The sequence below is a fragment of the Lycorma delicatula genome, chromosome 4 (assembly GCF_047948215.1).
Source record: "Lycorma delicatula isolate Av1 chromosome 4, ASM4794821v1, whole genome shotgun sequence".
NCBI lineage: Eukaryota > Metazoa > Arthropoda > Insecta > Hemiptera > Fulgoridae > Lycorma > Lycorma delicatula.
In genome coordinates, this window is record NC_134458.1 from 213910978 (window position 1) to 213924287 (window position 13310).

Below are 13310 nucleotides of genomic sequence, written 5' to 3' on the forward strand. Positions count from 1 at the left end.
CCAACAAACACGAATCTAAGAAGAAAAATAAATCTGTACGGAAAGTAACGATTTATGGAGGAAAATAAAAAATAAAAAGATAAGAAGAGGCTTTTGAAATGTGATCGTTATAGGAAGATATTGAAAATCAGGAGGGATGATAAAAGTACGAAATGAATGTGTTACATTTAATTAATACCAATCTTTAAGCTGAAAAGCATACTATCTTTATATACTGTCTTTGTCAGCATTTCTTCCCATAATAGTCCCCCAGGCATCTGTCTCGAATCAAAACGGGACTGAATAAAAAATACACTTAGGTATGAATATTTCAAAGTAAAGTTATGATAAAAGTACGATATGGAGATGAATATTAAAAAAAAAACAAAAAAAAAAAAAACGAAAACTAACGAGAATGAAAAGAGACAATAATTCGATGAATGTCTACACGAAAGACAGAAGAACTGAGTAAGTAAATCAGTACGGCTCCTTAGTAAGCGTAAGAGAGATTGTAAAAGTGAAAAGGAAATAAAAACCAGAATAACAATAGCTAAGAAAGCAATTAGTTGAAAAAATAAAAAAATATTTTTATGTAGGTTTAATTTAACCTTGTATTAGGGTGTGAATTTCTGTACGGATACGAAATAAAATCACACAGGAAAAGAGAAAGAAAATCATAAATGTGGGCATCGAGGAAATTGGAAAAAGTGAAGTGAAGAGAGTAGGCGAGATAGAAGGTTAATTAGAACAAACCAGAACGGTAAAACGAACCGGGTGGAACACGTCACCAGACAAGAAAGGAAGATTAAAAACGGCGATAGGATTACTGGATGGCATAATAAAAAATGCAAACACAAAAGTAAAACTATAAACACCATTAAAAAAATAAAATTTGAGCGTTATTAAAAACTCAGAAAAGTTTCTAGAGGATATAAAAGGAACTGCGAAAGACATGGCTCAAGAAACGTGGCCTCAGGGCAAAGGCGTACGACATATTTTTTTCTCTACAAACAAACGCACAAATAGGCGTAATTACTGCTATAAACCCAGTAGCCTAGTTAAATTCCACGTTTCATTAGGTAGTGTACGCGGCAAAAGAAATGACTCGTACGTAAAAGTTTAATCCTACGTAACAATAATGAAAACGGTAACCGAAAATAAATACGCGCATAAATACACGTCGTATTTATTTAACAATTCCGTGTATTACTACATTAACACGGCTACTTTCACCGATGTACTCAAATACATACGGTACGGTACAAAGTAAATTTTATATTTACTTTATACATAGAAAGTTGTATTTTCATAATCGTATAATACCCTACACGAAGTAAGATTCTAAGAACTGAAATTTAGAATTATTTCACACGAATGTACGAACGATCACGTACCTGGTAATTTTTTTATCTTATTCGCTATTATATTCTTTTGAACGCAACATGAATATTTATTAACGATTTGATGTCGTCGATACACAGATGACGTATCGTATTACATCTACTTACAATCTTTACCATTAAAAAGAACAAATAAAATAATTAAATAAATCAAAGAAAAAACAAGCAGTCGCACAGAATTAATTATGACAGAATATGTAATACGTTGTTACACCGAAGGATCAAAACAGTAATACAATATCAAAGTATTCTCATAGCGATTTCTTCCGACAAAAGTGAGCCTCAAAAATTATGACAGAATTAAAATTAATGAAAGAATAAAAAATAATAATAAAATCAAAATTATTCGATTATTAACACGTAAAATATTAATCTAAAAGGAATATAATATTTATTAATATTAAACAATCGTACATTTAACAGGATTACAAAATTGAAACGGAGGGTAGAAGTTCACGCTATTCTAATGAAAGTAATAAGAGTACTCTAAACGGTCTACGAACCCTGATTGGGTGGAGATAAAAATTATGACGTCACACATTGATCCCTATTTAGCTACACCATAAACAACCTTGAAAGCAGTTACGAAAGTCAGAATCACGTCCTACAGCATAGCCCCGATGATGTTCTCTGGGGTTATCCCCGCAATAATCACAATCCGCGGAGGGTCTCGGCGTCCGTGCATACAATTATGTCTTAGAACACTCATAAACCGTAAGGAACTGGGTCAGCTCGTACCCCAATTTTTCAAGTTTCCGGGCCATTTGGAGGACCGGGATTAATCAGCAGGACCACCTTCCCGTCGTCGACTGATTCCCTAACCGGTAAAATAAATCGGGTTCTACAAATACATAACCAGCGTGTTAATATTATATTTTTGTTCGCGATTAAAAATTTGTTTAAAAGACAAAAATTATTTTATTCAAAAAGTTCCAAAAGATTAAGTATTGGATTATAACCTTGAAAGAAAAAAAAATAGGAACTGGAATAACAACTGATTTTACAAATTTTAAAGAAAATTAAAAATAAAATTACGGATATTTATCGAAGAAGTTAAAAAATATATTTATAAGACTGTTAGCTTATGTAGCGGGTCACGGGTTTTATTCCAAATGTGCGGTGAAAAATTTTCAAAAATTCGTACATTCATGGCATACGTTTTCAGCAGAGTTTTAAGATCGTCAATTTTTTTTGTATCTCAGGCACATTTACTAAACTTTTCGATCGAATCGAACAATCTCAGCGTATGAACGTTCTCGTAATTTTTGAACAGGATAAATGCGCGCTACAATTTTATTTAGTTAAAATATCTTACTGAAATATAAAATTAGGTTTTTTCCTTATAGTAGAAGTAACTTATCTTCGCATTTCTACAAAGTAGGAAAGATCTTTTTTTGAACGCACAAGTACACAAGAATTTTTTTTTACAAATATTTAAAACGAGTTTCTTAACCCTAATGCAAATTAGCTACTTTATTTATAAGGGGTCGAGAACTCCCATACCTTTTCAAAAATATTTTTTATGGCTTCACTTGCTCGGCATTACACAAGAAAATTTTGCGATCAGAAAAACAAATTCAAATAAATTCTAAAAGGAAAAGTTATACAGCCAAAACTGCTTTCGTTACGTTGAAAGAAAACAATGATCCGAAACCGTTTAAGAAACTGATAGAAGAAGCTTTTGAAAGTGTTTAAGATCAACGTGTGGTGATCCGATCTCTAGTCAGAGTACAACTCACGGAAGAGAACAAAAGAAGATTTCGGAAGCTGCTAAGAAATCCATTAGTCTTTAGCTATTAGCAATGTAGTGTTCGACGAAAATCATAAGATGAGGAAAGTAAATCTAATAATGGAAACGGATCGATTATATCTTTATAAAGAAGGTGAGCAAAAGCCTCAAGGAAAGACAGAAGCAAACCGGTTATAACCAGAAGGAATCTACACTTGCAAAGGCGAAAGCATCCAAGAGGTAGAACTAGAACTTTGCCGATTGGAGACAAACCGTTGCTGGAAAATCTTTTGCGGAGAATAATGGAGAAAAACGGAAACCAGATTAAAGAAAAGACGTAAAGTCGGTTGAAGTTAATACGGTTTTTTGAGATTAGTAATACGCTGAGGAAAAGGCGTTGAAAAATAAAGAAATAAAAAATGTGAATATTCTAAATGATGAGCGAGCGAAAGAAATGTATCGTACCCGGTACAACAGGAAATAACGGTTTTATTTCACAGGGACCTGTAATCAACTGCGTTTAGTCTTTGCGAACAGAGATAAGAGTACGTGTCATTTTATGCAAACTACCACGCCATGACATGTTAATTATAACCTCACATGTTAGCAAAACAAAACACAGATACTACAGCGACAAAATTTATCCGGTGGCTTTATGCCACTGGACTTACTCTTGGATAACAAAATTGTATGACGTCATCTCAACATTATATCGAAACAGGTACCTAATTCTTGAATAAAAGAATTTTTACAGTAGTATTACACAACTCACAGGCAAAGAGAGGTACTTTTCATAATCTCTTTAAAATATAAAATTTTTAATTTTAGTCTTCACAGATGTTTTTTGTATTACTTGATGGATTAATACCAACGGAAAAAAACGAAAGAAGGCACTTGTCTGTCTGTCTGTCTCTCTCTCTCTCTCTCTCTCTCTCTCTCTCTCTCTCTCTCTCTCTCTCTCTCTCTCTCTCTCTCTCTCTCTCTCTCTCTCTCTCTCTGTGTGTGTGTGTGTGTGTGTGTGTGTGTGTGTGTGCGCGCGCGCGCGCGTGTGTGTGTGTGTGTGTGGTGTGTGTGTGTGTGTGTGTGTGTGTGTGTGTGTGTGTGTAGCTTACAATATAACGAAAACACACATACAAAATAATAATAATAATAATAATAATGAGTAATCAGTAAAGGAAAAGGAAGAGCCAAGTACAGTTGGCCTTATCAGTAAATAGACCTACGTACTAGGAACAATCCAAAGGGCAAGCATCCGGCGGCGCAGACCTCTTTACATTTTTATACGTACCGCACATAATAAGATACGACATATAAAAGTTATTTTTATAATAATCAGTTATTTGTACATAGCATGTAGATAATATAATTAAATATAAACAACAGTCAAAAATATATTTATTAAACATACATTATTCTAAGAAAAACATTTAATCAATATCCAAACAGCCCGAAAGATAAATAATTTACATATGTTTATTGGTTCATATAACACGATAAAATGTACAAATAGAAAAAAAGTACGCGTTAAAATTTTATAATTAAAATAACAAAAAAAAGTAACAATCAATTTATCTATAAAACAGGATTACCAAATACATAACATTTAAAAAACAAGATTGCAACGGAAAGAAAATTCTAAATTTAATATACTCCACGCGAATGAGTTTTGTAACGAGAGTAAAGGGAGGATTTTATAATTAAGAAAAACTACTCTATTAAAAATAAACTATTTACAAAATTATTTTTCTATAAATCAGTAAGTAATAATTTATTCAGCCCATAAACAATGAGGCCGAGAAGCTTATACATATGATTTAAAACTGAACGCTTCCGGATGTTATCTATAATATCAAATTTAATTAATGATTTATTATTGACAGCATTTTTATAACCACTACGATCTAGAAAGCACTGGTAGAACCTTTATTAGAAAAAAGTACGTATTATGTGCGATATGATAAATTAATATTCGAGCAAAGTTTTATACTAAATTAAATCAAAAGTTACTTAAAACAGATTAACCGATATACTCGTAGATTTTTTTGTAAGCTATAATTCTTAATCGCTCAAACAATAAATCTCTATACTTATGTATATTACCAACCAAAAAGGTTGAAGAAAACTTGAAGAGAGTTAAGGGTAATATACCCTCATCACTCTTGGGAGAGGGGGGAATCAATCCTGAAATTGAAGTAACCGTTCACAAGATAAGAATATCATGCCAGGCTAAAGAAAGTGAAGAGGTTTCCTACTACCTATATTACCGAAATGTAGGAGAAATTCATTCCTACAAGTTACACCACCACTTCATTCATTGCAGGGACTGGCTTTATAATAAAAGTCACTGCTCTCACAGACTTTCGACTAGGACGTCAGGCACTTTTCGTGCATCAAAGCCGTAGACAGATGGGACAACAAAATTAATGCGTCTACCGCAAAACAATCCATTATTCTAAGAAGCACTTCCTCAACTCAGAGGTGATATCTATTATTAGTAATAACAAGAAGGGCTACTAATAAGTTTGTTTTGTATTTCAGTTTTTTTGTGGCTGTTATGTACGTAAAACACCTACGGTACAAGTAATATTAATCAACATCTCTTTCTCAGAGTAATGATATTTATTATAGTCAGTCCGTGTGTCTCTTATAAGCTGCACTTCAGAAGGCTCAACATGATATGCGTCAGTGCATTCGGCTCAGTGAAGAAGGCAATGGGAAACGACTCCATTTCTCGGTCTCTTTAGTAAGCTTAGCAGAAATGCATATTATAGGGATTTATTTTGTATTGTGTAAGGATGCCAGATTCTTTACGGTAATGACACATACAATGTTAAAAGAAAACGATGAGGATACAGTACAGAAACTACATATGTCTTGGCAAAATTACACACACATGTGCGCGCGTTTTATTAGATTGATTTGTAACAATGAACCAAATACTGGTCGGTAATTTCAGGTTCTAAATTGGAAAATAGCATACTTTCATAATAATTCTTGGCAGGGAATTTTTTTCAATATTATGCAAGTACTGCATAGTAGCTAGATAAGTGTTGGAGAACTGATCGTATTAAACTTACGATCGATACAATAAACAATATATTTGATCGCAATACGTTTAAATATAAGAAAGTAAAGCTTAATCGGTCTGATTGAAAAATGAAAACTAACAGAAATTCCAACTGTTTATTTATTAAAAAAGAAAAATCCATATATATCTAAGGCGGACTGATTTTTATTAATATACTGAAAAAATATTCTTTTTTGCAACAATCTGTTTTGATTTCAAAATAAATATGCGTAGTTTTACTGAACAAATTTAAACCGTATACTTATATTGCGAAATTAAAATGCTCCGTCACGCTGTAAATCAAATATTTATGAGTTTACAGTATAAGTAAACTCAAACAACACGATAAATACAAGAAACGATAGATATACAAAATATTTTTTACAATATCTAATATAATTCATATCTAAATAAATAACAAATATTATTTGTGAACTATGGATTATTACCTTTTTCATTTCCTCTTACGTTCCGACAGAACACTATATACTTTGCGTTGCAAAATGTATCATAGGTTAATGAAGGAGTAACATGTATTAAATCAACAAAGCCTGCAACACATTGTAAAATCTTTAACCACCCTTATTAAAAAAAAGAAAAAAAAGAAAAAAAGAAATTCTAACTGTATACAACTTTACTAATAATTTTATCACTGACATGGTGATAAATAAAAACAAGTATTTTTATTAAATAACATACACTCTAATTAATCTGCTTGTTTTTCCCAAGTAGTTACATAATTTAAACTCTAAAAAGTGGTTTACGATAAAAAAAAATTATATGAATGAAATTCATCATAAAATAAAATCCTAACACGTTTGTAATAGTAAATCATATAACAATAACTGATCTTGAAGTCCGGAATTTTCAAAATATACACTAATTAACTCCCTCTATGAATAATGAGACTTTGCCGATGTTGAGGAGGCTTGAGTACTCGGGGATGCAGAGTAGCTGGACCGAAGGTGCAACCATATCGGAGAGGTATCTGTTGAGAGCCAGACTAAGGAATGATTCCTGAAAAAGGGCAGTAGCTCTTTCAGTAGTTGTTAAGAGCGGAGGTCAGGAGGACTTAAACAGCCATATCAACATCACTCAATCTTCTGAGTACTGCGCAGCTGAAAGCAAAGGAAGACTACAGCTGTCTTTTTTCCCAACAAAATGTTGCTCTGCATTTTCATTAACAAACATGGAGACGCCTTCCTTGGTACAATATTCCGGAGGTAAAGTAGTTCCCCGTTCGGAACTCCAGGTGGGGACTACTAAGGAAGGGGTCACCAGAAAATTAAAAAATAATATTCTACGAGTCGGAGCATAGAGTGTTAGAAGTCTAAAAAAAGGTTGGTAGGTTAGAAAAACTAAACAGGGAAATACATAGATTAAATGTAGATGTAGTAGGAATTAGCGAGGTTGGGTGGGAAGAGGAAAACGACTTTTGGTCAGGTGATTTTAGAATAATTAACTAAGCGTCAAATAAACGGCAGGCAGGAGTAGGTTTCGTAACCCATCGGGTTGGTCTAGTGGTTAACGCGTCTTCCCAAATCAGCTGATTTGGAAAGTCGAGAGTTACAGCGTTCAAGTCCTAGTAAAGCCAGTTATCTTTACACGGACTTGAATACTAGATCGTGGATAACGGTGTTCTTTGGTGGTTGGGTTTCAATTAACCACACATCTCAGGAATGGTCGAACTGAGAATGTACAAGACTACACTTCATTTACACTCATACATATCATCCTCATTCATCCTCTGAAGAATTATCTAAACGGTAGTTACCGGAGGGTAAACAGGAAAAAAAACAAAAAAAAGGAGTAGGTTTCGTAATGAACAAGAAGATAGGGAAAAGAGTATAGTATTTCAAAAAGCTTAGTGGTAGAATCATTGTGATCAGGATAAAATCAAAATCGTTGTGACGATTATTAACGTCTATATGCCTACAAGTGCTCATGATCATGATGATTAGTGTGTATACGAAGAAATTGATGAAGCAATTAAACACTTATAAGGGGATGAAAATTTAATAATAGTTGAAGGTTGGAATGCAAGCATGGGAAAAGGCAAGGAAAGAAGTATTGCGGGGGAATACGGGCTGGGCAAACGGAATGAAAGAGGGGACCGACTTATTGAGTTTTGGACGACATATAATTTAAGTAATTGCCAACATCCAGTTCAAAAATCATAATAAAAGAATACAGACATGGAAAAACCAAGTGACTGCACATAATCAGATAGATTATATTACGGTTAAAAAAAGATTTGAAATCAACTCGTCGACTGCAAAGCACATCCAGGTGCAGACATTGATTGCGACCATAATTTAGTGATAATGAAATGTAGATTAGGGTTTAAAAACCTGAAGAAAAGGTGTCAGATAAGTGGGTGGAATTTAGAGAAGCTTGAGGAAGAGGAGTGAAAAAGATTTTTGAGGAGGAAATCGCAAGAGGTCTGAGTAAAAAAAGATACGGTAGAAAAAATCGAAGAGAACGGGAGAATGTTAAAAAGGAAATTCTTAAATCAGCAGAAGCGAACTTAGGCGGAACAAAGAAAACTGGTGGATATCGTTGGATACACTGCAGCTGATGGATGAACGTAGAAAGTATGAGTGATACTGATAAAGAAGTTGAAAGGAACTATCGACAATTAAGAAATACTATAAACGTGAAGTGCAAATTAGCGACACAAGAGTAGATTAAAGAAAAGTATTCAGAAGTGGAAAGAGAAATGATCATTGGTAAAATAGACGGAGCATACAGTAAAGTTATGGAGAACTTTGTGGTACATAATTCAAATCTAATAATGTGTTAAATAAAGATGGTAAATCGATTTTAATACAAAAGAAAAGGTTGATAGGTGGGTGGAATACATTGAAGAGTAATATGGAGGAAATGATTTAGAAAATGGTGTTGTACAGAAAGTCAGAGAGGATGAATAGGATGTATCTTTTAAAAGGAGATATACTGAGATTTGAATTTACAGAGCATTAAAAGATTTGAATGCCAGAAAGGCTCCTGGGATAGATGGGATACCTGCAGTATTACTGCGCAGTGCAGGTGAGGAAGCGATAGATAAGATACAAACTGGTGTGTAATATTTACGAAAAAGGCGAAGTTCCGTCAGACCTCAAAAACAGTGTTATTATCATGATACCAAAGAAAGCAGGAGCATATAACTGTGAAGAATACAGAACAATTAGCTTAACTAATCATGCATCAAAAACCTTAATTAGAATTCTGTACAGAAGAATTGAGGGGAGAGTGGAAGGAGTGTTAGCAGAAGACCAATTTGGTTTCATGGGACAAGGGAAGCCATGGTAGCGCTCAGATTAATAGTAGAAGGAAGATTAAAGAAAAACAAACCAAGATACATGGCATTTATAGGCTTAGAAAAGGCATTTGATAACGTAGACTGGAATAAAATCTTTTAACATTTAAAAAAATGTATAGAGATAAAATGGTTCAAGTATAAAGATAGAAGAACAATTGCTAACATTTACAAAAACCAAACTGCAACAATTATAATCGAAGAACATAAGAAAGAAGACATAATAAAAAAGGGAGTCCGATAAGGTATTCTCTATCCCCGTTATTTTTTATCTTTAAATAGAACTAGCAGTTAATGATGATAAACAAAAATTTAAATCCGGAGTAACAGTGCAAGGTGAAAAGATGAAGATGCTGCAATTTGCTGATGATATTAGTAATTCTAGCCGAGAGTAAAACAGATTTACAAGAAACAATGAATGGCAGGGATGAGGTCCTACGCAAGAACTACCGCATGAAAATAAACAAGAACAAAACGAAAGTAATTAAATGTAGTAGAAATAATGTATATGGACCACTGAATATAAAAATGGAAGAGAAAAGATTACGGAGGTAGAAGAATTTTGTATTTTGGAAGTAGAATTACTAAAGATGGACGAAGCAGGGGCGATTATAATTTATATTTTATAACTTTATATGCCGAATAGCACAGGCGAAACGAGCCTTCATTCAGAAATATAATTTGTTTACATCTACAATTAATTTAAACGTCAGGAAAACATTTTTGAAAGCATATGTTTGACGCGTAGCTTTATATGTAAATGAAACTTGGACGATCGGAGTACCCGAGAAAAAAAGATTAGAAGCTTTTGAAATGCGGTGCTTCAATTAGAAATTTATCACTGAAAAAAAATAGTAGACTAGTAGACGATAACTTTCATTTTCTACGTTGGCAGCACTTTTTACATTTTTTCCTCGACTGATGCAACTGTATTATTAATCTATTTGTTTGTCGGTCGACAGCTGTTTATTTTATTCATCTGTACCTTAAAATAAGTATTATTTACATTTTTGTAAACAGAAAGTGTTTCAACACTGTAGATGTATAAAAAAATATTAGTGAAATATGGTAATTACATATATATTTAGTAATTCAATTTAAAAAGCCTACCGCTGATATAAAATTAATGAGTTTTTTTTTGTCTTCAGTCATTTGACTGGTTTGATGCAGCTCTCCAAGATTCCCTATCTAGTGCTAGTCGTTTCATTTCGGTATACCCCCTACATCCTACATCCCTAACAATTTGTTTTACATATTCCAAACGTGGCCTGCCTACACAATTTTTCCTTCTACCTGTCCTTCCAAAATTAAAGCGACTATTCCAGGATGCCTTAGTATGTGGCCTATAAGTCTGTCTCTTCTTTTAACTATATTTTTCCAAATGCTTCTTTCTTCATCTATTTGCCGCAATACCTCCTCATTTGTCACTTTATCCACCCATCTGATTTTTAACATTCTCCTATAGCACCGCATTTCAAAAGCTTCTAACCTTTACTTATCAGATACTCCGATTGTCCAAGTTTCACTTCCATATAAAGCGACACTCCAAACATACACTTTCAGACATCTTTTCCTGACATTTAAATTAATTTTTGATGTAAACAACTTATATTTCTTACTGAAGGCTCGTTTAGCTTGTGCTATTCGGCATTTTATATCGCTCCTGCTTCGTCCATCTTTAGTAATTCTACTTCCCAAATAACAAAATTCTCTTACCTCCATAATCTTTTCTCCTCCTATTTTCACATTCAGTGGTCCATATTTGTTATTGCTACTACATTTCATTACTTTTGTTTTGTTCTTGTTTATTTTCATGCGATAGTTCTTGCGTAGGACTTCATCTATGCCGTTCATTGTTTCTTCTAAATCCTTTTTATTCTCGGCTAGAATTACTATATCATCAGCAAATCTTTATCTTTTCACCTTGTACTGTTACTCCGAATCTAAATTGCTCTTTAACATCATTAACTGCTAGTTCCATGTAAAGATTAAAAAGTAACGGACACAGGGAACACCCTTGTCGGACTCCCTTTCTTATTACGGCTTCTTTCTTATGTTCTTCAATTGATACTGTTGCTGTTTGGTTACTGTACATGTTAGCAATTGTTCTTCTATCTCTGTATTTGAACCATATATTTTTTTAAATGCTGAACATTTTATTCCAGTCTACGTTATCGAATGCCTTTTCTAGGTCTATAAACGCCAAGTATGTTGGTTTGTTTTTCTTTAATCTTCCTTCTACTATTAATCTGAGGCCTAAAATTGCTTCCCTTGTCCCTATACTTTTCCTGAAACCAAATTGGTCTTCTCCTAACACTTCCTCGACTCTCCTCTCAATTCTTCTGTATAGAATTCTAGGTAAGATTTTTGATGCACGACTAGTTAAACTAATTGTTCTGTATTCTTCACATTTATCTGCCTCTGCTTTCTTTGGTATCATTACTATAACACTTTTTTTGAAGTCTGACGGAAATTCCCCTTTTTCATAAATATTACACACCAGTTTGTATAATCTATCAATCGCTTCCTCACCTGCACTGCGCAGTAATTCTACAGGTATTCCGTCTATTCCAGGAGCCTTAAATTCAGATCTCTCTCTCTTAAATTCTGCTCTCTTAAATTCAGATCTCAGTATTGTTTCTCCCATTTCATCCTCCTCAACTTCCTCTTCTTCCTCTATAAAACCATTTTCTAATTCATTTCCTCCGTATAACTCTTCAATATATTCCACCCATCTATCGACTTTACCTTTCGTATTATATATAGGTGTACCATCTTTGTTTAACACATTATTAGATTTTAATTTATGTACCCCAAAATTTTCCTTAACTTTCCTGTATGCTCCGTCTATTTTACCAATGTTCATTTCTCTTTCCACTTCTGAACACTTTTCTTTAATCCACTCTTCTTTCGCCAGTTTGCTTCCTGTTTATAGCATTTCTTAATTGCCGATAGTTCCTTTTACTTTCTTCATCACTAGCATTCTTATATTTTCTACGTTCATCCATCAGCTGCAATATATCGTCTGAAACCCAAGGTTTTCTACCGGTTCTCTTTATTCCGCCTAAGTTTGCTTCTGCTGATTTAAGAATTTCCTTTTTAACATTCTCCCATTCTTCTTCTATATTTTCTACCTTATCTTTTTTACTCAGACCTCTTGCGATGTCCTCCTCAAAAATCTTCTTTACCTCCTCTTCCTCAAGCTTCTCTAAATTCCACCGATTCATCTGACACCTTTTCTTCAGGTTTTTAAACCCCAATCTACATTTCATTATCACCAAACTACGGTCGCTATCAATGTCTGCTCCAGGGTAAGTTTTGCAGTCCACGAGTTGATTTCTAAATCTTTGCTTAACCATGATATAATCTATCTGATACCTTGCAGTATCGCCTGGCTTTTTCCAAGTGTATATTCTTCTATTATGATTTTTAAATCGGGTGTTGGCAATTACTAAATTATACTTCGTGCAAAACTCTATAAGTCGGTCCCCTCTTTCATTCCTTTTGCCCAGCCCGTATTCACCCACTATATTTACTTCCTTGCCTTTTCCAATGCTTGCATTCCAATCTCCAACTATTATTAAATTTTCATCTCCTTTTACGTGTTTAATTGCTTCATCAATCTCTTCGTATACACACTCTACCTCATCATCATCATGGGCGCTTGTAGGCATATAGACGTTAACAATCGTTGTCGGTTTAGGTTTTGATTTTATCCTTATTACAATGACTCTATCGCTATGCGTCTTGAAATACTCCACTCTCCTCCCTATCTTCTTAATTAATGAGTGTACAACCAAAAAACATTCTATAGCT

The 13310-nt window shown here is 33.7% G+C and overlaps 1 protein-coding gene across 2 annotated transcripts in view; it reads right to left on the bottom strand.

The window, feature by feature from the left end:
* The window catches only part of Madm (MLF1-adaptor molecule), a 423601-nt gene that overhangs the window by 62368 nt on the left and 347923 nt on the right, over positions 1-13310 (bottom strand). The window contains exon 1 of one of the 2 annotated variants that reach the window (XM_075365169.1): positions 6625-6726. The exons of the other annotated variant lie outside the window; for it this stretch is intronic. Coding sequence (XP_075221284.1) covers positions 6625-6633 — 9 coding nt within the window. The 5' untranslated portion in view covers positions 6634-6726. Of the gene's footprint in view, positions 1-6624; positions 6727-13310 lie in introns of those variants that run through there. 2 annotated transcript variants of the gene reach the window in all.